The sequence below is a fragment of the Panthera tigris genome, chromosome D1, assembly GCF_018350195.1.
Source record: "Panthera tigris isolate Pti1 chromosome D1, P.tigris_Pti1_mat1.1, whole genome shotgun sequence".
Classification (NCBI taxonomy): domain Eukaryota; kingdom Metazoa; phylum Chordata; class Mammalia; order Carnivora; family Felidae; genus Panthera; species Panthera tigris.
Window position 1 is genome coordinate 47,994,635 of NC_056669.1, and position 27,571 is coordinate 48,022,205.

General features: G+C 35.7%; 1 protein-coding gene across 2 annotated transcripts in view; it reads left to right on the plus strand.

Annotated features, from left to right (window-relative positions):
- The window catches only part of LOC102972156 (disks large homolog 2), a 768,935-nt gene that overhangs the window by 106,620 nt on the left and 634,744 nt on the right, over positions 1-27,571 (plus strand). For both annotated transcript variants that reach the window (XM_007078972.3, XM_042959513.1), the window contains exon 3: positions 26,569-26,619. In XM_007078972.3, coding sequence (XP_007079034.1) covers positions 26,569-26,619 — 51 coding nt within the window. The remainder of the gene's footprint in view (positions 1-26,568; positions 26,620-27,571) is intronic.

The following is a 27,571-nucleotide window of genomic DNA, read 5'->3' on the forward strand; positions in this document are numbered from 1 at the left end:
AGAATTCACTAGTAAACCCATCTGGATCTGGTGTTTTCTATTTTTAATGTTTATTTATTTTTAAGAGAGAGAGACAGAGAGAGAGAGAGAGACAGAAACTGAAGCAGGCTCCAGGCTCTGGTCTGTCAGCATGGAGCCTGACACAGGGCTTGAACTCACCAACAGTGAGATCATGACCTGAGCTGAAGTTGGACACTTAACCAATGGAACCACCCAGGCACCCCTGGTGTTTTCTATTTTTACGAGGTTATTAATTATTGATTAAATTTATTTAAAAGAAATATGTTTATTCAAATTGCCTGTTAACTCTTTTGTGAGTTTTGGTTGATTTTGCCTCTCAAGGAAATGGTCCATTTCATCTAGGTTATCAAATTTGATAGGTACATAGAGTTGTTCATTCTATTCCTTTATTATCCTTTTAACATCCATGGGATCCATAGTGATGCCCCATTTTTCCTGTCTGATATTAGTAATTTGTATCAACTCTCTTTTTCTCTTATTTAGTCTGGTTAAAGACCTCAATTTAATGATCTTTTCAAAGAATTATCTTTTGGTTTTGTTGATTTTTTCTATTGATTTCCTCTTTTTTTCTCTCTTTCATTGATTTCTGTTCTGTTGTTTTCTTATTTCTTTGCTTCTGCTTACTTTGGATTTAATTAGCTCTTCTTTTTCTAATTTCCTAAGATGAAGGCTTAGATTATTTATTAATTTTTTTTCTTCCTGTTATTGATTCCCATTTTAATTCTGTATGGACAGAGAATATACTTTGTAGGACTTTAATCCTTTCTTACATTTACTGAGAATTGTTTTATGGTCCAGAATGTGGCTTTATCTTGGTAAACATTCTATGTATACTTGAAAAGACTGCGTGTTCTGTTGTTACTGGGTAGAATGTTCCATAATTGCCTATTAGATAAAGTTGACTGATAGTGTTTTTCAAGTGTTTTAAATCCTTACTGATTGTCTGTCTACTGATTCTATCAAATATTAAGAGAGGGAGGGATGTTGAAATCTTCAGCTATAATTGTGGATTTATCAGGAGAAATCCTGATAGTCTAATCAGTTCTGCATCATGTACTTTGAACCTTTTTATTTGGAGCATAAACATTGATAATTCTTATGTCATTTTTTTTAAACGTTTATTTATTTTTGAGACAGAGAGAGACAGAGTATGAACGGGGGAGGGTCAGAGAGAGGGAGACACAGAATCTGAAACAGGCTCCAGGCTCTGAGCTGTCAGCACAGAGCCCGACGTGGGGCTCGAACTCACGGACCACGAAATCATGACCTGAGTCCAAGTCGGCCGCTTAACTGACGAGCCACCCAGGCGCCCCTCTTATGTCATTTTGATAAACTAACTCATCATTCTGAAAGGACTGTATCTCTCATAATATTCATTCCTATGAAATCTACTTTCATACTAATAAAATTATTACATCTGTCTTTTAATTAGTATTAGGTTCATCTAATTTCCACCCTTTAACTTCTTTTCCTTGTTTCAGCAACTTAGAAGACTACTATTTTACATAGCAAAATGCCATTGTGCGTTTATGCATTGTAGAATTATAGCTTTATTGGCATAAAACTTGATTTTGATGTATTTAGAAGGTTATGTATATTGAGTGGTACAGAAATGTATGACAAAATTTATACACATACTCAGAAAATGTATACCTTTTGCTTTATTGCAACATTGGTCACAATAAGTCCTTTATAACTGAAAGCTTTGTAAATATAAAAATACAGACTTCATGTGAACAATGTGCATCTGTGGATAAGTTTACTCAGTTTTCTTCTCTCTAAAATGAGTATTATAATAGTATCTCCCTCATACATTGGTTGTGAAGATAAATTAGCTAATACATATAAATACTTAGAACAGTTCTTGACACAGAATAAAAACTATAGAAATGTTTACTACCACCCTATCTTTAAACTTTTAATGAATCATTTTCATTACAGTAAAAATGGGCAGCTTGTAGTTGACAAGGTGTACCCGGGTCTTTTTATCTGTTCTAACAATTTCTGCCTTTTAATTTATGTTAAGACCACTTAAACTTGATAATACTTTTTTCCAAATTTCTAGGGAACAAATACAAAAGTTGACCCCTATATTAGGCCTTAAAGTAAACCATGATAAATTCCTGAAAGTAGAACCATTTAGCCAAATTTTCTAAACATGATGTAATAAAACTAAAACTTACTAATAAAAGTTTAACTGAAAATTTTTGAACCATTTATAAATTTTTTAAAAATCCCTCCTAGAGCACTGAAAGGCAAAATCATAGCAGATGTTCAGAGATGAATGATAATTAGAATACAAATTGTAATGGTTAAGAGCATAGGGCAGGGGAGTGAATTCCTGTGGCCCTCGTCCAAATTCTGGCTCTGCTGCAAGCTGACTGATTCTGATCAGGTGCTTGTAATAAAGATAGTAATACCTATCTTAAATGATTTTTTTTAGATTACATGAGATTACAGTACTCTTTAAAAGTCATAGATTTATGTGTGTGTAACATTTCCCAGTCACAATTTAGATATGTAAAAAAGGTCTTTGTTTCTCTGTATAGATCAAGCCCAAATTCTACTGATAGTAGAGACTTAAACTTGGTCATTAAAGGAAACTCAGCCTCATTTACTTGAGTCTTTTGGGGTTAGATATTCAACCAATCCAGAATATTTTCTGTCTACCTCCACATCTCTGGGTCAACTTCTCCAGACTCAGATTTCTGGGCAAGGGCGTCTGTTTGCCTTCACACAAGCCAAAATAAAGATGGACCCAGAATAGATTTGTAGGCAAGTTCTATCAAACCTTTGAGAGATAGATGATTCTGATACCTTTTGTATGTTCTCAGGCATAGAAAACCTCCCCTGTTGTTTAATCAAGAATTATCTTGATTCCAAAACTCTTCCAAAGGGTGCTTGCTCTTTGGAGCAAGCTCTTTGGTGGCTCCTTGCTGATTGGGAAGATGAGCTGGATCCAGAGTGCCCACCTTCCTCAGTCACGTGGCCAGAGTTTGGCCTCCACTTCAGAGCCAGCAAACCCAGGCATAAGAATGTTTCTGCTTCAGCCTGATTTAGCTGGCCTATTAATTCCACTTTAGTCTTGGGTGCTAATGCCAAAGAACAGTGTTTGTATTACTAAAGAAGGTGCAAAGGGCTTGGATGCTTTCTAGGTCAGGGAGGGTGGGGAGTCTCAGGGAGCTGGGGAGAGATACTGGGAAATGATGGAGTGAAGAAGGGCTACAAGAGCAACCAGAAGGTGAGTGGGCTCAGGAAGGAAGGAGCTTGCAGGAGGACACTTCAAAAGGATAAAGACGAGAGGCCTTCTCCACCTCTGGGTGATGTGCTAGAAAGAGTGGGCAGATACTGTCACGTTTCTGCATCCTCTTAGTTGGCACTGCCCTGGCCTACTTTGCTGGTATCTTCTTTTTGCTCCACTTCCTTCCCTAAAATGACTTTCTGCTGTGGGCTGGAGAGGCTGACCTGTATAGTTATGGCAACAGTCTCACTTGTTCTCAGTATCTGACTGGGTTCAACAATGGGAGGAAACAGAGAGAGGAAATGGTGGTCCATGCAGAACTCTCCTTGTGTTCTGGTAACCATCTCACCGCTTTGGGCTTAGGAACCCTTGCAACACCATGTTATGGCTCACACTGCACTCTCTGTGTGGTTTCTTACACTCTGCTAGAGTATTCAACTTAGATCTTTTTTCTTATATATGCATTCAGTACTACAGATGTCCCTCTAAGCACTGCTTTCACTACTTTCCACAAATTTTGTTAAGTAGTATTTTCATTTTCTTTTACTTTAAAGTATTGAAAAATTTCTCTTGAGATTTCTTCATGTGCTATTAAGAAGGGTGTTATTTAATGTTCAAGTATTTGGGAGATTTTCCAAAAAGTCTTTCTGTTATTGATTTCTAGTTTAATTCCATTGTGGTCTGAGAGCAGACATTGTATAATTTCTATTTTATAAACTTGTTAAGGTGTGGTTTATGACCCATAATATGGTCTATTTTGGTAAATTATTTATGTGAGCTTGAAAAGAATATATAATCTGCTTTTGAGGATGAAGTATAGATGTTAATTGTATCCAGTTGATTAATGGTGCTGTTGAGTTCAGCTATGTCCTTACTGATTTCCTCCTTGCTGGATCTGTCCATTTTGATAGGTGGGTGTCAAAGCATCCAACTATAATAGTGGATTTATTTGTTTTGCTTTGTTTTCTATCATTTTTTTTGCCTTATGAATATTTTCTCTCAGTTGCTAGGCACATACACACTAAAGATCATTATATCTTCTTGATCTACTGACTTCTTTATTATTATATAATGTTCCTATTTATTCCTAATGATTTTCCTTACTCTGAGGTCTTCTCTGTCTGAAATTAATATAGCTACTCCCACTTTCTTTTGATTAGTTAGCATGATATATTGCTCTATTTTTTTTTCTTTTGCAAAAGAGAGAGAGAGGGAAAGAGAGAGAGAGTGCTTCAGCAGAGGAGGGGCAGAGGGAGAGGGAGAGAGCATCTTAAGCATGCTGGGCATGGAGCCCAATGCAGAACTTGCACTCACAACCTGAGATCATGACCTAAGCAAAAATCGAGAGTCATAGGCTTAATCGACCAAGCCACCCAGGTGCTCCCACCTCTACTTTTAATGGATGTGTATCTTTATTGTTAAAGTGGGTTTCTTATAGGCAGTATATAGGTGGGTCTTGTTTTTCTAATCCACTCTGACAGTCTCTGTCTTTTTTTTTTTAATATATGAAATTTATTGTCAAATTGGTTTCCATACAACACTCAGTGCTCATCCCAAAATGTGCCCTCCTCAATACCCATCACCCACCCTCCCCTCCCTCCCACCCCCATCAACCCTCAGTTTGTTCTGTTTTTAACAGTCTCTTATGCTTTGGCTTTCTCCCACTCTAACCTCTTTTTTTTTTTTCCTTCCCCTCCCCCATGGGTTTCTGTTAAGTTTCTCAGGATCCACATAAGAGTGAAACCATATGGTATCTGTCTTTCTCTGTATGGCTTATTTCACTTAGCATCACACTCTCCAGTTCCCAACATGCAGAAGGTTGAAACTAGACCACTTTCTCACACCATTCACAAAAATAAACTCAAAATGGATAAAGGACCTGAATGTGAGACAGGAAACCATCAAAACCTTAGAAGAGAAAGCAGGAAAAGACCTCTCTGACCTCAATGTAGCAATCTCTTACTCGACACATCCCCAAAGGCAAGGGAATTAAAAGCAAAAGTGAATTACTGGGACCTTATGAAGATAAAAAGCTTCTGCACAGCAAAGGAAACAACCAACAAAACTAAAAGGCAACCAACGGAATGGGAAAAGATATTTGCAAATGACATATCAGACAAAGGGCTAGTATCCAAAATCTATAAAGAGCTCACCAAACTCCACACCCAAAAAACAAATAACCCAGTGAAGAAATGGGCAGAAAACATGAATAGACACTTCTCTAAAGAAGACATCCGGATGGCCAACAGGCACATGAAAAGATGTTCAGCGTCGCTCCTTATCAGGGAAATACAAATCAAAACCACACTCAGATATCACCTCACGCCAGTCAGAGTGGCCAAAAATGAACAAATCAGGAGACTATAGATGCTGGAGAGGATGTGGAGAAATGGCTCTGTCTTTTAATTAATGTATTTAGACCATTAACATTTAAATCGATAAGTTTGGATAACTTGGATTAATATCTACTATTTTTTTTCCTAGTTTCTATTTCTTGCCCTTGTTATTTGTTCCTACTTTAGACTTCCAAATTTTTCATGCCTTTTTTGGTTTTTAATGTAGCATTTTATTTGGTTCCATTGTCTCTTGCTTCCTTGCTTCTTAGCATATCAATTATACTCATTCTTTTACGTTTTTTAGTGGCTGCCCTAGAGTTTGCACTTTATATTTACAAATTCACTATACTTTCAAGTAACACTTCTGTTTCATGGGTAGTGCAAGTATCTAATAATAACAAAATAGTTCTAATTCCTTTTTTCCCATCCCTTGTATCATTTCTGTCATTGGTTTCACATACACATCAGATATGTGTATACACATATACATTTTTTTTCTCTCTGGAGAACTTCTTTTAACATTTCTTGCAAGGCAAGTCTCCTGGCATTAATACATTTCCTCAATTTTTCTTTTTTGTCTGTGAAGGTGTTTGTATTTCCTTCACTTTTGAAGGATAATTCCTCAGAGTACAGAATTTGGCATTTTTGTTTTTGTTTTCTTTTACATTAAAACATTTCAATCCATTTTCTTCTTCTTTGCATCTTTTCTGAAAAGTTGGATGTAATCCCTGTCTTTGCTCTTCTATAGATAAAGCACTTTTGTCCCTCTGGTTTCCTTCATTGTTTTTTTTTTTTTCCTTTTCTTTAAAATTCTGAAGTTTTTATATGATATGCCCAAGTGTACTTCTTGGTTTTCTCAGAGCTTCCTGGATCTGAGGCTTGATGCTTGACATTAATTTGGGGAAATTATCAGTCATTATTGTTTTATATATTGCTTCTGTTCTTTTTCCTGTTTCTTCTCCTGGTGCTCCCATTGTATGTATGTTACATCTTTTATAGATATCTCAGTTTTTTGATATTTTGTGGGTTTTTTTCTGTGTCTGTTTGTTTTTCTTTCTTTTTCTTTCAGTTTTAGAAGTTTCTGTTACCATATCCTAAGACACAGAGATTCTTTCCTCAGCCATCCCCAGTCTGCTAATGAAATCACCAAAGACATTCTTTATTTCTGTTACAATGTTTTTATCTCTAGCATTTATTTTTAGCTCTTTTCTAGAATTTCTATATTTCTACTTAGATTATCCATCTGTCCTTAAATGTCTGCTTTTCCCATTAACCTCTTAGGATGTTAATTTTTTAAAAGAATTTCTGGTCTGATATTACAACATTCCTGTCCTTATCTGACTTTGGTTATTATACTTGTCCCATGTCCTTAAAATGTGTGCTTTTCTTTTTATTATGCTTTGTAATTTTTTGTTAAAAGATGAACATGATGTACTAGGTAAAAGGAACTGCAGCAAATAGGCCTTTAGCAATGTAATGGTAAGATATCAGGGAAAGGGTGCTGATCTATACTTCTAAGATATAGTCTCAGTATTTTGGTGAGCTTGTGACTCTGGACTGTAAATATCACCAGTACTTCTCAATTTTTACCCCTTTAGGTGGTACAGAATGTCAAGAGGGATGCTGGAGTTGATATTTCCTTTCCCTACGTAGGTTAGGCTCTGGTAAAACTCAGTAGTGTTAAACTCTAGTAAAATTGTTTCTCCTCAGGGCAGACATTGTTTGGAACAGGATACTCTGGGATGTTTCAAATGTTCTTTTTCCCCTCTCCCTACTGGATGCTTGAAGGGTTTTTCTCCTATCTTCACTGTGAGAGTCTGGTAAATTTACTGGAGGTAAAACTCACAAAAGTGTTGGTGTGACCGCGAAGACTGAACCCCTCTGGAGTTTTTAACTCTGTGTCCACACTGAGCCTCCACAATTCGTCAGTTACAGGTCAAGATTTTATACCCCAACACTGGTTCCTGTGGAGATTTCTGCTCTGGTAACTTGTGATTCATTATATTCACTTCTTTACAGCTTTTCAAGATTGCTTTGGCTATTCAGAGTTTTTTGTGGTTCCTTCCAAATTTTACACTTGTTTTTGCGAGTTCTGTGAAAAATGCTGTTGGTATTTTGATAGGGCTTGCATTAAATCTATAGGTGGCTTTGGATAGTATAGATGTTTCAACAATATTTGTTCTTCTAATCCATTAGCATGGAATGTCTTTCCATTTCTTTGTGCTGTCTTCAGTTTCTTTCATCAGTGTTTTATAGTTTCCACCTCTTTCATTAGCTTTATTCCTAAGTTTCTTTCTATTTTTGGTGCAATTGGAAATGGGATTTTTTTCTTAATTATACTTTCTGCTGCTTCATTATTATGGTATAGAAATGCAGTGAATTTCTGTACATTGATTTTGTATTCTGCACCTTTAGCGAATTCGTTGATCAGGTTTTGTGTGTGTGTGTGTGTGTGTGTGTGTGTAGTCTTTCAGGTTTTCTATATATAGTATCATGTAATCTGCAAATAATGAAAGTTTTACTTCTTCCTTATCAATTTGGATGCCTTTTATTTCTTTCTTATTTGATTGCTGTGGCTAGGACTTCTAGTATTATGTTGAATAAAAGTGGTGAGAGTGGACATCCTTGTCTTATTCCTGACCTTAAGGAAAAAGCTCTGTTTTTCTCCATTGGCAGTGATACTAGCTATGAGTTTTTCACACATGGATTTATATAAACCTACTTTGTTGAGGGTTTTTATAAAAATGAGTGTTGCATTTTGTCAGATGCTTTTTCTGCATCTATCGAAATGGTCATATGTTTTTTGATTGTTTCTCTTATTGATGCGATGTATCACGGTGATTTATTTGCAAATATTGAACCCCCTTTTCAACTCATGAATAAATCCAATTTGACTGTGGTTAATGATTTTGTAAAATGCATTGTTGAATTCAGTTTGCTAGTATTTTATTGAGGATTTTTGCATCTATGTTCATCAGGGATATTGGCCTATAGTTCTTTTTTTATTGGTGTCTTTATCTGGTTTTGGTATCAGGATAATGCTGGCCTCATAAGATGAATTTGGAAGTTTAACTTCCACTTCTATGTTTTGGAATAGTTTGAGAAGAATAGGTATAACTCTTCTTTAAATGTTTGGTAGAATTCACCTGTGAAGCCATCTGGTCCTTGACTTTTGTTAATTGGGAGTTTTTACTGATTCATTTTCTTTGCTGGTCATCAGTCTGTCCAAATTTTCTATTTCTTCCTGTTTCAGTTTTGCTAGCTTGTTTCTAGGAAACTATCCATTTCTTCTAGATTTTCCACTTTATTGACATATATTTTTTCACAACATTCTCTGAGAATGGTTTGTATGTCTGTGGTGTTGGTTATTTCTCTCTTATTTGTGATTTTATTTATTTGAGTCCTTTCTCTCTCTCTCTCTCTCTCTCTCTCTCTCTCTCTCTCTCTCATCCCTTTCATCCCTCTCATCTCTTTTATCTGTCTCTCTCTCTCTCTGTTTGAAGTAGGCTCCACACCCAATACAGAGCCCAATGAAGGGCTTGAACACATGACCCTGAGATCAACATCTGAGCTGAGATCAAGAGTCAGATCTTAACTGACTGAGCCACCCAGCACCTACCTCTCTCTCTCTCCTCTCTCTTTCTCTCTCTATCTCTTTTAATAAGTCTGGATAGAGATTTATCAATGTTATTGAGTTTTTCAAAGGATCAGCTCCTGGTTTCATTGATGTGTTCTATTGTATTTTTAGTTTCTACATCATCTATTTCTGCTCTAATTTTATTATTTCCCTCCTTCTTCTGGTTTTAGGTTTTGTTTGTCATTATTTTTCTTGCTCTTTTTGGTATAGGTTAGGTTGTTTATTTGAGATTTTTCTTCTTGAGGTAGGTCTGTATTGTGAATAGCTTCCCTCTTAGGACTGCTTTGCTGCATCCAACAGGTTTTGGATCATTGTGTTTTTATTTTCATGTACTTTGTATTTTCATGTATTTTGTTTTCATGTACTTTCATATTTCTTCCTTTATTTCTGGTTGACCCATTCACTGTTTAGTAGCATGTTATTTATCACCCATGCATTTGTGGTCTTTCCAGATTTTTTTGTTTTGGTTGACTTCTAGTTTCAAAGTGTTGTGTTCAGAAATGCATTCTATGAGTTTGATCTTCTTCAGTTTCTTGAGGCTTGTTTTAAGGGCTAATATATAATCTATTCTGGATAAGTTCCCTGTGCACTTGAAAAGAATGTGTCTTCTTCTATTTTAGAATGGAATATTCTGAATATATCTGTAAATCCATCTCTTCCAGTGTGTCATTCAAAACCATTGTTTCCTTATTGATTTTCTGTTTAGATATCTGTCCATTGATGTAAGTGGGGTGTTAAAGTCCCTAACTATCATTGTGTTATTATACCTTAGTTCCTTTATGTTTGTTATTATGTGTTTTATGTATTTGGGTGGTCCTATGTTGGGTGCATAAATATTTTAAATTATGATATCTTCTTTTTGGATTGTCTCCTTTATTATATAGTGTTTTTTCTTTGTCTCTTACTACCATCTTTGTTTGAAAGTCCATTTTTCCTATATAAGTATTACTACTCTAAATTTCTTTTGAGATACATTTGCGTGATAGACATTTCTCCATCCCCTCACTTTTAATTTGTAGGTATCTTTAAATCTAAAATGAATCTCTTGTAGGCAACATATAGATTGGTCTTTTTTGTATATATTCTTTCACTGATGTCTTTTGATTGGAGCATTTAGTCCTTATACATTCAAAGTTATTATTTGATAGATATGTATTTATTGCCATTTTAAAACTTGTTCTGTGTTTGTTTCTGAAGACTTTCTCTGATTCTTTCTTGTCTTTCTCTGTTTAATGTCTTGCTGTTTTGTTTAGTGACATATTTGCATTTCTTCCTCCTTATTCTTTGCATATTTATTAGTAGTTTTTGATATATGGTTACCATTAGATTTATATATAACCTCCCCTGCATATAGCAGTCTATATTAAGTTGGTAGTCATTTAAGTTTGAACCCAATTTTTTCCTCTCCCTACCACATTTTTGGTATCTGTTATTATATTTTATATCCTTTTTTGTTGAATTCTTTGACTAATCTTTTACAAAAATATTCATTTTTACTGCTTTTGTGTTTACTACTTTTATACTATTACTTTTGGTCTCTCTCTTCCACTCAAAGAGTCCCTTTTAATATTTCTTGCAGAGCTGGTTTAGTGGTCATGAACTCCTTTAGTTTTTGTTCATCAGGAAACTATCTTTCCTTCTATTCTGAATGATAGCCTTGCTGGATAGAATATTCTTGGCTGCAGATTTTTCCCATCCAGCACTCTGAATATATCATGCCACTCACTTCTGGCTTGCAAAGTTTCTGCTGAAAAATTTCCTGCTCACCTTATGGGTTTTCCCTTGTAAATTAAGGACTTATATTGTCTTACTGCTTTTAAGATTTTTTATTTATCACTATATTTTGCCAATTTAAATACAATATATCTTGGTGTGGGTTTGCTTTTGTTGCTTTTGATGGGAGTTCTCTGTGCCTCCTGGATCTGGATATCTGTTTCCTTTCCACAGATTAGGGAAGTTTTCAGCTTTTATTTCTTCAGATAAATTTTCTTCCCCCTTTTCTCTCTCTTCTTCTTTTGAGACTCCTCTAATATGGAATCACGGAGTTTGCCATGTCTATTCTTGTTTTGCATAATTCTTTTTTCTCTCTTTTGTTCAACTTCATTAAGTTTCATTACTCTGTCTTCTAGGTTACTAATTTCTTCTTCTGCTTCTTCCATCCTGCTGTTCATTCCATCAAGCATTTTTCTTATTTCATTTATTTCACCCTTTATCTCTGCTGTTATTCCTTATCTCTATGTTAAGGTTCTCACTTTGTCTTATACTCTTTTCTCAAGTCCAGTGAGTATCCTTATGACTGTTTCTTTAAATTCTCTAGCAGTCATGTAACTTACATCTGTTTCACTTAGATCTCTGGCTATGGCTTTGTCCTTTTTTCATTTGGAATAAATTTCTCTGTCTCATTTTGTCTGCCTCTCTGTGTCTCGTTCTTTGTGTTAAGAAAATGAGGTATGTCTTCTGCTCTTGAAAGTACTGACTTTATGAACAAGAGGTCCTGGAGTACCCTGCAATCCAGTGCTCCCTGTTTTCCAGAACTTGGCACTTCAGGAGAATATCCTATGTGTGTTCTTTACATTCTGCTGTTGTGTCTGAGTCACTTTTCTTTTTGGTGCATTTGTCTGCACGAACTCTCTGCCTGTCATGGGCTGTGCTTACTTTCTGTGGTGTTAGTGGGACACAGGCAGGCCAGTTCTGAGGGGGCATGCCTGTGGGGAAACTTGGGAGCAGGGCAGTAGTGTTAGCAAAATTGATGCTGTTCAATTAGTCCTATGACAGATCTCCAAAGCACTCCTGTTGGCAGGCATTCAGAGGTGCAAGGCTGAGCATGGAGTGCCTCAGTGTCTGGAGGGGTGTGGCCGGTTATGGCACATGGTCGTAACCATGCACCTGACAGCTGGGCGGAGTGGGTGTGTTAACCAAATTTGCTCTGAGCCCAGGGCCAAGGCTGACAGGCTTGGAGTGGGTGAATCCTCAGGAGAACTCATAGGGAAGGTGCACTACTAGCAGGGTATAACAAGTGTCTGTGCAGCCCCACTTCTTGCAGGTGGCTCTGTTTATGGTGAGGGTGGGGGAGAACATGGTAACTTTCAGCTGTTTTGTTTTTGGAGAGGTCTCCCAACACACTCCAAAATCAGTATGAATAGATCTGTCTGCTGTTTCTCCACACACACACACACACACACACACACACACACACACACATTGTGCAAACTGCCATTTTTATGTTGTCTTCCCATGCAGGCTGCAGTCTCTTTAAGGTGTCAACCCAGCCATCACTCACCCTCTAGTCTCACCCAGTTCTGAGTCAAATGATGTTTAAAGGTCCAGGCTCTAAGTCCACTGGTTTTAAAAATTCACAGAATTCAGCCCCTTTGGTTTTTAATTTTTTTTTTAATGTTTATTTATTTTTGAGAGAGAGAAAGAGACAGAGCTCGAGCATGGGAGGGGCAGAGAGGGGGACACAGAATCAAGAGCAGGCTCCAGGCTCTGGGCTGATAGCACAGAGCCCGATGTGGGGCTTGAACCCACAAACCATGAGATCATGACCTGAACCAAAGTCGGTCACTTAACCGACTTAGCTACCCAAGTGCCCCAGCCTTTCTGGTTTTTAAAACCAAACATTATGGGGATTAATCTTGCTCATGTGAGCTCCCTGGTATGAGGGCCTGTTTCTCTGTTCTTTCCCTGCATGCAGCTTCCTCCTTCCTGTAGGCAGCCTCCCTCCACCTTTCTGACCATTACAGTCTTTTAGATGCAGCTTCTTATATATATTTAGTTTTGCAACTTGTTCAGTCAGTCCTCAGGTCTCTCTCTGGCTTACTGAATTGGATGTGTAGGATATCTAGTTGTAAACATGGGACAGGGAGAGCTCAGCTTCCTTTTTGAAGTTTTTTCTGCTAATTCCAAACTCTGAGATCCCTCAGATACATCTTCTGTTTACCACTTTTTTTCTAGTGTATGGTCATATTTTTCTTTCTCTGGATTTTATATAATTTCTTTTTGAAAATAAGCCATATGATAATATGTTAAAATGACTATTAATTTGGAATTATTCCCTCCTGTCCCCCTATCTCAAATTCTTGTTTCTCTTTATTTATTTTTTTTTTGTGTGTGTGTACATTTAATCATGTATCCGGGCTTGATCGTGGAGCCTGTCTTCCCTGAATTGTTAAGCTTCTGATGTTTCTCTTGAATTTTCTTAGTTTTCTTTTTCTTTCTTTCTTCTTTCTTTCTTTCTTTCTTTCTTCCTTCCTTCCTTCCTTCCTTCCTTCCTTCCTTCCTTCCTTCCTTCCTTCCTTCCTTTCATTCCTGGCTTCCTACAATTGACTCTAGATCAGCATAGCTTACTGGTGAGTCAAGTTTTGGTCAGGGGTTATATTTAAACACTTTGTGTCAAGGAGGCACAGTTGCCAGTGGATTTGCATGTGGGTTAGGAAATGTGTTCAAATCCAAGCAATATACAAATCTGTCTGAACTTTTATTTTTCAATAGACCTTTATAACTCCTCTGTATATGTGAAGGTCTCACATTCAGCCAGGAATATGCAGATGACTGGGATTTTCTTCAGTTTCTACAGAGTTTATGAATGACCTTGCACATTCACTCAGTTTTCCAGTTTGGCAGTGATATATTAGAACTATCAAGACCTGTCATGACTAATTCCACAAGTTCCCCTGTTAAATTTCTAGCTAGTCTAGATAGTCTGTATTTTTCAACAGCCAGTATTGCTACCGTGGGCTACTGCAGTGTTCAGTTTTCCTGATATTTACCACCAAAGTCACTATCATGTTCAACATCTCTGAGCATGAGGTTTTCACATGTGCTGCTCCAAATGAAGTTGGCCCTCTCCAGTGGCAGCAAAGCTGCTGATTGTGTGGCATTAGATTCATGGAAAGGGAGAAGAATCATGGAAGGTTTTTTAGAAGGCTTTTTGGAAGGATAAATAGAAATTACACAGAGAAGACATGGCAAGCAAGGACATTCTAGGTAGGGTCACTAAGAAAAGTGATAGTATGGTGAAATGTGATTTTAATTTCCTTTTTCATCTTCTCCCTTACCTACCAACTTTGATTCTTCATGCTTTGCACCCAAGATTTATTGTCTGATTAATATTTGTTAACTCTTCTTAAAGTATTCATGGAATTTTTTAAATTTAATGTGACCGAGAGTTCATGCCAACACCTTTTTGAATCTGTCTTCCTCTTACAAGAGGATACTAAAACTAGATTGATCTATGGTTAATCATGAAATTTTTGGAGCTTATACTACCACACTTGAAAGACTTAAAGTCTTGGCAGACAGGTGTCCAGAGATAAAGAGATTTAGTACATCTAATTTGTAGCCCAGAGCTCTCTGGTATGACTAGCTGTTGTCATGGCCACAACTTAGTATGCATGACCCTTTTTAAACTTCAGAATATAGTCTCATAAGCACTGATATAATAAAGAAGCTTGAGCTTTTATTATTTCTTTGAAAAATATAGTTTGTATTTTTTTTCACTGTAGATTTGTATTTGATATAAGTTAATTGAATCTAACAGTAGAAAATGGAGGTAACTCAAGTCTTCTGTAGGAATATGGAACACACTGCATGTTGATTCTTATAAAATTCCTACAAACATTAGCCATTAATCTCCCACCCACCATTACTCACACCCTCCATGCACACATGCACACACTGGTTTCTCCTTAGAAAGATGAATAGGCAGAATTTAAATATGCGAATGGTATACCAAGGAAAAATTTTAAAACAATTGTAGTTAATTTTTTAAAGATTCACTAGGTGCTGAACACTAGACCTCAACAAAACTATATCATTCAATCCTTACACCACCCAATACTATTATAATCCATTTTGTAAATAAAGACAAGTTTCAGAGAAATTAAGTAACTTACCCAAATTTCTGTAACTAGAGAATGGGAGAATCATGTTGTAAACTCAGGCAATCTGAATCCAGAATCCTACCTCCTAACCATCATGCTCAGTTATTTTATACTATCAGATTGAACCATGCAGAATTGCCATTTTGTAAGTCAAAACAGTTAAATATCAGTAATTTTTATACAATCCAATCGTAGACTATCTCTTATGTTTAAGAATAACATACATGTGCAGAAAAATGTAGTGGGAGCAGCTCTAAATTTAAAGTCCAAACAATCTAAAAAATAAATAAAATAAAAAAAAAATAAAGTCCAAACAATCTAGATTCAAATCAAAGCACAAAACATTAGCTGAGCAATTTTGAGCAAATAATTTACCATCTCTGAGTTCTTTACTCATATGCAAAATTGAGTAACAATATTATCTACCTGAATGGAATTGTTATGAGGAGCAATAAAATAATCTAGAAACAGTATGTAAGTGATGAATATTGTTGCTAGTATAATCTGAAAAAAGATACATATAAATACATATTGAAACCTTACAATTTCCATATTTTGTCAACTGGCGAGAGAGAAGGGTTGGAAACAGAATTAATTTTGTTCCTTGCCACGATACTATGGTACTTCAAGAAAGGTGAAATAAGTAGCAGAATGCTTTCTTTAGCATCTGATCTGGAAAGGTTGATCTGACCTTTGTTGTAACAAGCAGATCAAAGCATTTTTCCAGAACCACACAACTTAAAAAACTTCTTCATGTGATCCTGATGAAATAGCAGATGAATTAGCAGGGCAATATACCTCTATAGCTCATTTCTAAGGTTGTGAAGATAGTGATGTGCTTTTAAAACCAGAATAAAAAAAAGATCATACGAGCTAGAAAAGAAGGTGGAGATTGTCAATAAATATTTGTTGACTGATGGATTGATCTTGAAGGCTGCTGAAAAGGTGACATAAATTCAGATGAAAAGGGACACAGTTTATTGTTAGCAAGAATTGAAGTAAAATGATGAGAAGGAAATTAAGGCAGTTCACTCATTTGGAAACTGGCAGTTGGGAGGAGGACTTTTGAATACAGGGGATTTGAAAGATTAACAGCAAATAAAAATCCCTTAACATAAGGTTCAATTGATTTATTTCTTCAGTAGCTATTCACAGAATGTCTCTATGGCAAGTCATTATGATAGGTGCTACAAGAGAAAAAGACAGAAGATAATGTCTCATGTAAGAGAACTGTGTATCAAGAAAGATAAAATACAATATAAGGAGCTGACCTTGAGGAAGACCACAACTACAGTATGAGAGGGACTATGTTATGTATGATTAGGGAGAAGGATTAGTGTTTTACTATTAGACTTCCCTTTATTCAAGTGTTAGATACTTGCATTCTTGCCTTCCTCCTTATAGGCACTCATTCTTTAATTTTGTTCAACAAATTTGTATTGAGCATATACTTCCCATCACTAAGTGATGAGAAGGATGAACAAGACAGTCCTCATTTCATGTTATTTCCAGTTGTATAACTTTGGAGAAATCACTTAACTTTAAAACCTTGGCTTTCTTTTTTGTTTTAAAGTTTGTTCATTTATTTTGAGAGAAAGGGTGGGGAGGGCAAAGAGAGAGAGAGAGAGAGAGAGAGAGAGAGAGAGAGAGAGAATATCCCAGTCAGTCTCTGCACCATTAGCGCAGGACACAACACAGGACTTGACCTCACAAACCGCAAGATCAGGACCTGAACTGAAATCAAGAGTCTGACACTTAACTGATTAAGCCACCCAGGTACCACAAAAACTTGTCTTCCTTAATACTATAATTAACATTAAAATGTCTCACTCCCAGGGTTATTTTAACTTTTAGATCAACTTATGGTAGTGCCTGGCATGTAGTAGATACTTAACAGAAGGTGGTGGTGGTGGTGGAGGAGGATAATAGTAGTAGTAATTAGTGTTATTAGCTGTTTTGAGGGGGTAATTTAGAGACTAGAGTGATAATTTCCAGGAGATGGTTAAGAAAAATATTTTTGACTTTGTGGAACAGCTTTATGTTGACAGTAATAGAAACTTCCCACATCCCCACGTAGAATGTAGCTCTATGAGGGCAGAGGCTTTGTGTACTTTGCTATCGTATTCCTAGGACCGAAGAACACACTACCATAGTACCTGGGAAATTTTAGTCATTCAAATATATATTTCCCAAGTAATTGGGCTTTTAATAAGCATAGATTAAAATAAAGACATTTAGTGTGTACTATATGACATTAATGAAGATACCAAAGAGAAAAGTTGCTTTATAGAAGCTTCAGCACAGGGGCACCTGGGTAGCACAGTTGGTTGAGCATCCACCTCTTGGTTTGGGCTCAGGTCATGATCTCCCAGTTCATGGGATCAAGCCTTGCATTGGGCTCTGTTCTGTAAGCCCAGAACTTGGATTCTCTCTCCCCATGTCTCTCTCTGTCCCTTCCCTGCTCATTGTGCACACTCTGTCTCTCTCAAAATAAATAAGCATCAAGAAAAGAGATGACTATATAAGCTTCAGCACAATTATTTGACTCAAAAATGTTTTCAGAGATAAGAAGTAAAGTTTGTATCTAGAAAAGTAGATTGCGAACAGCTGGTGGATGTTCTGAAGTGTTCTTTAAGGATAAAGAAAAATTACTTAAAGCTACTTGTACAGCATAATTACATGATAAAAACATTGTTTTTTAGAAAGATAACTCTCAAAAGATATGAAGAATCAATTGATACTGAAATATGATACAGACAGAAATATTTTTAGGAAATTATGTTGTTGATCCTAAGAAAGTAATAGTTTATGACTTGAAATGGGATGTTGGTTAGGTGTCGATAACAAATATAAGGGACATATATGAAAAAGAGAATTCCCTTAAAGATACAGAGAATAGACTGGAGGAAATGATGATTATAATTAGGCATGATTAGTCCTGTCTCAAACTTATTAAGACTAGGGTGACACTAGGGCATTTACTTAGGAAATAAAAGTTGAGTGAGATTGTGTAACCAAAAGGGACAGACCTTGGCAAATGCTCATATCTGGCAAAAAGAAAGCAAACAGATAAATGGAGTGGACAGAGCAGTAGTGAGGAAACCAGGAAGGATATCAACCACTTGACACAAGAAAAGGGGAGTTTCAAGTGGTGGTCACTCCAGAGTGTCAAATACTGCAGCAAAGCAGAGAGGATGAAGACTGGGAAAAGATAACTGTATTCCAATGTGGGAAAGTATTTGTGGATCCTCTACTTTTGTATGATGGTGGAATACATAGAAGATGGCAAGACTGAGGAGAGAAATTGAGGATAAAGAACTGGGTGAATTGGTATTCTGCCTTTTACTATAGTTGGATTATACCTAAGAGAAAGAGAAAATAGTCTTTGCTATCTGCTCACATTATCAGCTTTGTCAAGTCTCAACTTACAGTTCAGGACTCTCTTTTTGTTTCTCTAAATCGTTTGGCATATGCTTTGAGCTCTTGATTCTCTTGGACATTGCTTATGGTTGACCAAGTGGTTTGTATATGGGGATAATAAAGTGAGCCTGATGGAACAAAAACCTGGTATATCATAATGACTTTATAACCATTGATCGATTGTGTTCTTAACACCATTTACTGCTCTCAAAGAGCATGTTTTAACTTATAGGATATTTAAACCTCCAAAAACAAAACAGTATCCATTAAACTGGAGCAAAGTGAAAGCATTAAAATCACCTATTGCTACTCCATTCAGCATATGGTGCAAAGCAAGGGAGCAAAGCTGAGAAGAAATGTGCCATTTCCAAATCAGAGGTAAATCCAGTTCTGAACTTACTAAGTACTATTTTTCCTTCATTTCCTTCATTACAGAAGACAATATTTTATAGATATAGATGATATAGATATAGATATAGATATAGATATATAGATATAGATATATAGATACAGATATAGATATAGATATAGATATAGATATAGATATAGATATAGATATAGATATAGATATAGATATAGATATAGATATAGATATAGATATGGATATAGATATATAGATGCATGCACATACACACACATACACACATATATATACTTTTCATAAATGTAAGAACCCTAGCTATTTTCCTTAACTTCTTTTCACAAAAATACCGGGAAAGTTTATAACATTTTTTTTACAGATAATAAGGTATTTAATAATAATAATTTTCAAAAACCTGTGGTTTCTAATTAAACGAAAAACACACAGTAATTATTGAATGTAAGATCACTTTTCTAGACTCAAAGTTCTGTATTATAAAAGATTAATAAAAAGGCAGAGGAGATAACAAAAACAAAGGAAAAAAATTTTAAGAATGGAACATATTATAGGATACTGATTTTTTTTCTATTTGGTGGATGTTATAATTTAGCAGTTCACTGAGCTCAGAAATTTAATTAAGATTAGAAGTTTTAACATGAAAACAGGGTTAACTGATAGAATACATTCAGGTAACTAATAGGAATGGTGGTCTTACCAAAATTAGAATCTTGACTAAGAATATCAATAATTATTTTTACAGCCTATGTTTATTAAAAGTAAGAAGTACTATGATTCGCCTCTTTTCAAAATGTGTTTTTTAAACTGTTCTCATTATGATTGAATAGTATTTCTAAAATAACCAGGCCCACACCTTAGATTAAAACAGATGCTCTACATAGCTTAAAAAATTGCTTACTAAGTTTTTAACCGATATTGACACTTACACAAGTGTGTATAACACGAAAAAAGATGAATTCTAACAGCTTGTAAGTGGCAAAACTGGCATTAGAATTCAAGTCTTTTGGATCCCAGAATCAGAGCTTTTTATTTCTATGTGATAATTCCTCTTAATGTAAATGGAGGGCACAATTTGAAACAGTGGAGATAGTATAGGAGAAGGAATATTAGTTAAAGGAAGTAATGGACAGCTTAGTTGTGTGCCACTGTGTCTAATGATGTTCTTATTCTGGTTAGAGCTTCCATGTTGGTAGATGGACTCTCACTTTTTCAGTATCTGATTGTTTTTCATCCATTCAGCAGAGACACTTAAAGTCAAATGTGATGAAAAGATGAAGATGGTTCTTTCTTTTAGATTGAGGTGGAACAAAACTCCTTCGTCTTGCCCCCCCCCCTTTTTCAAAGAGAAAAAGCTATGTTTTATTTCTTCCAAAAGTCTCAGGGTCTTTGAGGAGAAGAAATGGGAAGGTTCTGATGGTAACAATCTTGAATAGATGTAAGTAGAGCTGATGATACTACCATTTAGTTTCCTCCCTGATGGGGAACCTTACAGGTTAAGGAGAAAGGACATGGCAGGGATACATGGAGGTCAGACAACAATCCGCTGGTAGGATTATAGGTTGCCAATTGGGATCTTCAAAGTAGAGAGTAATTGAAAAACCCATATTAAAGTTTGTCAGGTACACCTTGCCCAAAGTGACAGAAAGGAATATGACTAGAGAGTAAAGTCCTGATGCTAGGAGGTCAGAGCAGGGAGGAACCTCAGGGATCATTTGTCTGCATGAGAAAATTCAAGCACCATGACCTTCTCAGGGTTACTCAGCATGTTAAATCACAGAATCAAGGCTGTAATACAGGTCTTTTGACTCTGAGGACAGTGCAGTCTCCAGAAGAACACTCTGAAGAAGTGGTCCATCTTGCTCCCTCTTCCTTGGTAAACCCATCTCTTCCCTATTCATTCTCATGACACTTACCTGTTAACACATTCAGTTTATACCACCTCCTCTATGAAGTCTTTTCTGATTCCCTCCAGGTGCAATTGCCTGGTCCCTCCTCTATGCCACCTCTGCTGCTACGGTCTACGGGCATCTACACAGCAGCCATATCACTGTGTTGCATGTTAGTATTCATCTCCCTCTATCAGAGAGAGGTCTTTGAGGCAGGAGCCATGTATCATCCATCTTTGTATCTCTAGGGCATATCATCATGCCCAGCACACAATGGGTTGTGTCAGATTATGTTTTAATTCATGTGTACAGTATTTAAATTAGAAATTAGCAATGCATGTGTATTAAAAATTTCCTGAGATAGAGAGGTAAATGAAAGCCATATTTTATAGGAAAATAAAGTATGTGTTAAGGGCTCCCTATATTTACTTAAAGATGGAGAAGCGTTCAATGACTGTTCAGTTTTCAGAGTTCTCAGGTGACTTGGTTCTAGAGTTTTCTGGAGACCAACTATGAATAAGGCATGATGCCAGAAGCTACAGTGGTGCAATCATGAGTAAGATATCATTGATATCCTAATGAACATGGCTCTGTAAGGGATACCATGGGAAAGCCTTAGGAAAGTGAATGCCAACAGCAGAGTAATGTAAAGATCAAGACTGAGCAAGACAATGTTAAAAAGAAAATGCAAGAGGGAGCAGACACAGATTGGAAAAAAGTCCAGTTCAGGTAATATTCTGAGTGAAGGCTACAATGACCTGATCTGAGAGGGAAAGCTAAGATGATTCTTCTCCTCAAGACAGTACATCTTAGATGGGTTCAGGAAAGAGATGTTTACGTTAAAAAAGGTTTTAGTGGATTTTGTAGAAGAAAACACGTTTATTTGCTTATTAAATTATATTTTATGTTACTGGGGGAAATTAACAAACATTCAATAATTGATCATATAAACCTTGTGAAGCTTGTAGATTATTAATCCACAGCTAGGTAAAATAGCTCTCACTACTGAATACCTACCAAAGACCTACCATTAACCTGTGTAATCTTACTTATTGCTCCCAACAACTTCATGAAGAGAATTGTATGGTATTATAGCTAACTATAATTTCTTTATCACTTAAGATATGTGTCAAGCATTTTACATTAATTATCTAAGTTAATATTCACAATAATCATATTAGGGAAGTACTTGTTAGTACCATTCTACACGGGGGTATTAAGGGTTAGAGAGATCAAGGAAATTGGCTATATTCACATATCTCATTAATACTGGAACTAGGATTCAAAGAGGTGTCTTTTTCTTCCCCCACTCTTGAAATCATGATGTTACCTACTGAAAATAATAGAAGGTACATAGGAGATTCAAGTGTAAGGAGCCATAAAGCATTGTGACATGTTTGCTGCAGCTGCAGAAGAAGCAGAGTGACTGGGGCTCTGTCTTGCTCTGGGAATGGCAAGAGGGCATGAAAACCAGCTGCTCTAGTCTCCATGATCATCACATCCTCTCCCAAAGCAACAGCTTTATATGCAAAACCATAATACTTAGATATAAGTCTTGCTTACTATGTCATAATTACTTTTAATAAAGGGCAGAATTAGTTCATCATCCATCACATTATATCCTACTAAGAAATAAAATCTATATAAACAGCAAACAGCCCTCACATGTGGCAAGAGTGGAGCTGTGGTTCTAGTCCGCCTTTATGTTTCATATATTGGGTATCACACTTCTCTGGGGCCTTAGTATGTTTGGTGCCACTTTAAGGACCATGTGTTTATTGAGAATAGGGATCATATTTTAAATCTCTATTTTTTTCAATACCTGTCACAGCACTTGGCACATGACACATGCTCAAGTATTTTTTATTATGTGGAATTATGTTTAGTTTTTAAGAAGCCAACACTTTGATATTACTCTGTAAGCACTTTTTATAATATGTGATATGGGGTTGTATAAAACTTTACTTATCCAAGATTTTAATATGTTGTTAGCTTTAATTAAATTACACATGTGGCAAGGAACAAAATAATTGGAGAAATCATTTCTTAAGATACAAATTAAATCACATTAAAATGTGGAATAGTTCATGTGTGTTAGACCTCTTTTCAGAAGATTAAAAAACACTGCATTTAAATTATCTGATCATGTGGACAGTTGGTTGAAGTAGCACTGAAGGGGGAAAAGGGCAGTGAGAGAGCACTCAAAGTTTATGAAATTATAACTTTAAATACCAAGTTTGAATTTGAACGGGTCACTCTCTTCTGTGTGATGCCAAGAAGGCTACATGCCCGGATCAGTCAGGACAATGTGTGGCATCAATTTGATTTTCTAGCCCCCATAGAAACCTACCAGCTGTCACCACAGAGCCATTAGGTTCAGGAAAATGAACTATCTGAAAAAAAAAAAAACAGATTTTTCAAAATAGCGAAATTCCCTCTATATCTACAAAAGTGCCAATCCTCTCACTTTCCTAGTCTTCAAGGTGAGAGGAGACTTTAAGTGATGGTCAATGCCAGAACCCAATCTATGTAGCTGTCCAGGCCCTGAACTATCAGGTACATAAAACATAACCTGGGTGCTTAAATATCACAGGAAGTATTACCGGTCAAGAATAGCAACAACAAAAAAAAACGCATGTAACAGAATTCTTTCCAGGAAAAGAGTTTTATTAATTGAAAGACATATATTGGTAAACTGACTGGGCAGAGAGGGAGACCACCAATGCAAGTTCCGACAATAAATTGTCTTTAAGCTCCTCCAGAGGATAATGGAAGCCCATTCACAGCATAGTTTTTTGTTCATTTGTTTTGTTTTTTCCTGGGAATACATAAAATTATGGATGGGAGAAATTACTGTTTATACTTCTTGTCTCTTTAGCAAGCAACCACTCCTCTAAATAAATGTGGAAAAAAAATATTTAAAAATACTGTATTGGTGCACGCATTTGAAAAGTTGCTAAATTTTCACGAATGTCACAACCCTCTCTTACGTACCTCTGATTAAAATGGAAGTATACTTAGTTGTGCCTTCTATCCTTTAGCCCAAGGTCTTTGTCAAGTGAAATTGTGGGATTTCTTGTCTCAGGGGTCTTGAAGCAGAACATAGATCACACTCTTCTAGTGATGAGAAAATAGACAACTCTTAATGGCTTTCCTGAACTCCCCACACTGGCTCTTATGATAACATGTCTTAAATGTTCTCCATTCATGGTGGAAATACTGCCTCAGCTCTTCCAAAAACGTTTCATTCCTTTATAATTTTACCAAATCCTGTTAGAGTCATAAGATGTTTCTTTGCTTTTTTTGAAAATAGTTGAAACACAATGTTACATTAGTTTCAGGTGTACAACATAATAATTCAACAACTCTGTTATGCTATGCTCGCCACAGGTGTAGCTACCATCTGTCACCATACAGTGCTATTATAATACCTTTGACTATATTCTCTGTGCTGTACCTTTTATCCCCATAATTTATTCATTTCATAACTGGAAGCTTGTATCTCCCACTTCCCTTCATGCACTGGGCCCATCCTTTCCCCTCCCTTTCTCTCTGGCAGCCATCAGTCTATTGTCTGTATTTATAGCTTTCATTCTTCTTTTTGTTTGTTCATTTGTTTTGATTTTTAGATTTCACATATGAGTGAAATCATATGGTATTCTTTTAAAAGCAAGTTGACATCCCAATCTAGATGGCATCATCTCTTCTTATGAAGACATTATGGATACTAGTGAATTAAGCAAATTACATTACTTTCTTGGGTTGAAAACTGAAGACCCATAGAGTCTTTAAGCCTCCAAAAGTTCATCTAGCTGACCAGGGATCTTTTGAATAGCAATTAGGATATGTATCTATAGTGAATGTTGGAACTAAAATCAGCATACATGATCACAGAATTGTTAGGCAAAGATTCTGGTAGACTATGAATGACTAGGCACTTTTATGCCACTAAAGGATTTTTGTCTTTTAAGTACTTCCTAACAGAATTTCTTTCAGCCTGAGCCTTTAGATTGTATTATCAGAGACTTGTTTTCCTTTCTTTGAAGTTTTTTTTTTTTCTCCTCACTTTGCAGCACTTTGATAATGTGAAGGGCTTCACTCTAGAGAAGTCACTGAAGCAAAGAAAAGCTTCACAGAGCCATACTGAGAGAATTAAAACATATCACATTAATTCATCCTTCCTTTCTGTCTTCCATCAACTAAAGAAAGTTATAAAAACAAACAAAAAAAGAATTAATACGGAAACACACACATATAGGGAGCTGGAGTTTTATTTTATACTTTTGCACATGAAGAACAAAAACCTCCATAAAGCTGCGAAAGCTTTCTAGCATCATCAAGTCCTCTTCAATGAGTCATTAACTTGCTGAAGCCCAGAAAATCAAATTTGGTTTAAGGCTGTTTGATAATGTAGTAACACAGTAAAATGTGATTCACCAATTAGCTCATGTAATTAGAAAATCAACAATTTGCTCTAAGTGGCTGGTGGACACACATAAGTAAAGTCTATTGTCGTTCTTTATAGTTGCTGATTATAACCACACCTTCAGTTGATGACACTGCATCCAAATTCCTTATGGAAAAGAATCCACAAATATCTGTGTTTACAAATAAGATTAAATAAATTAATACTTAGTTCAGTGGGTCATTCTGTCACTCCTTTTTTTTTGTTTGTTTGTTTTTCCCCTTCATCAATTCTTTCTTTCCAGGCTCTGTTAACCAATAGTGCTTCTGGTCCTTATCTTTATAGAGCTCTCAGTCTGCAAGAACTATGTTAAACTCTTCTAAGGAAGGAAAGTCAACTGGTTAAAACCCTGCCAAAATGATGGTTTAAAATCATGGTAGTTAAAAATTAGTCTTTCTAGACAATCCCTAAATACTAATGATGTTGCCGAGATGCATGTAAGAAAAAAGACACAGACAGCTGAGAATTTTCTCATGCAGAGGTTTTTGCCTGGCTGAAAAGGACTCTGTGATAACAATGGCAATTGAATATCTGTTAGGTTATTTTAAAGCAACTCTTCATCTATTGTTTATACACACCTGTTGATGCGTAAGGCATATATTATACATTGCTATGTTTAAGTATTTTTCTTTGTAAATTCATGTCAATGTAAGAGTTTAGATGTTGTTAAACTTTCTCACTAGGAATTTCACACATTTCCTACTTCATTTTTTTCTTGTTGCTACTAAGGTATATGGACATAATTACATGGTCCAGGGCTTCCTAATAAATATAATGAGGATAATGGGGATGAATTACCTGAGCTTGAGCCAGTAAAAAAAAAAAAAAAAAAAAAAAAAAAAGTATTTCTTATCTGATATGGTTCTTCTTAATGCTTTTCTTTGGCAAAATATGATATATGGTTATACTGCCTTCTCCACTGACTTTTTAAGGTTGTATTTTAGTGTTCATTCATGGAAATTTTAAAAGGTATTAGGGAATTATTTTCTTGTAACTGTAACATTGCCCCTAGGTTGTTTATTCTTTGTAACCTCACAATGCCTATTTTGTATTGTTCCCTCTGCCGTAAATATCACAAATTCTAAGGAATGCAATAAGCTTTGATTATTTTTGTAGTTTTGCTCGTATATTTTATAATAGCTTAGACTATATTTTATTTGGATGAAAACATAAAATCACAGACATTAAGAAAGTGTGGTTTATTCTTAGCCAGTATGAAACTTAACCCCAAACATTATAAAAATGCAGCCATCTCCCCCTCAACATGTATTTAACATTCTTTCTTTTTTTCTTATTTACAGGTCAATGGGACAGAAATTGAATATGAGTTTGAAGAAATTACATTGGAAAGGGTAAGAAAAATCGAATAATTGAAAACCTCAGTCTTGCATTCAACATTCTGCATCCTAATGGATTGTTTTGTGAAATCACACAATTGTGTATTTTACCTTGGAAGTTTCCAACAGGACTCAAAACAAAAATATTAATGAAATGCTTGCAGTGGAGGGCACAGAGACAGACCACATCACCAGAATGTTCCATATGTAAATGGCATTGCCAAGATATGGAGAAATTAATGAGAATGACAGAAATATTCAGTGAGCTAGTATAGCACTTTTTCCTATCGTTTCCATTATTAATGTTTTGCTATACATTTTTAGATACATTACAAAAATTTTCATTTATACATTAGTAATGCTATCTCATAACTACCATTACCATGCATTTTTTAGTTTAAAAAAACAAGCAGTGCATTTTAAAACCACCTCCCCCATGGAAAAAAAATGCAGCAATCCTTCAGACCTCTGCAAATTTGTTATTAGGTCCTTGGCAGGATTTGACAAATAAGCAAAATTCTGTGTAACAACCCTAATATATAAAGATAGTTTACAAAACAGTAAGAAGAAGGCCTAAAACCGCCCAGAAAAAAATTACCAAAAGCATTAATAGGACATTCATCAAAAAAGAAAAGACCAATAACATATGAAACTTGTTCAAACTTATTAATAAACAAAGAAAACAATGATGCTAACTGATTTTTGTCTGTCCAACTGGCAAAATTTTAAAGGAAGGTTAATACTCATTGCCACGGAGTGGGCCTGGAAATTGTTACAACCATTAAAAAAAGCTATTTGGACAAATGGATCAAAAGCTTTAAAATGAGCACCCTTTTTGACTCAGAAATTATAAGAATGCAGAAAGACACAAAGAATATTCATATTGGTATTGTTTATAACATTGCAGATTGAAAAAGACAAGTGTTTAGTAATACATTATTATATGTCCAAATAATAGAAAATTATA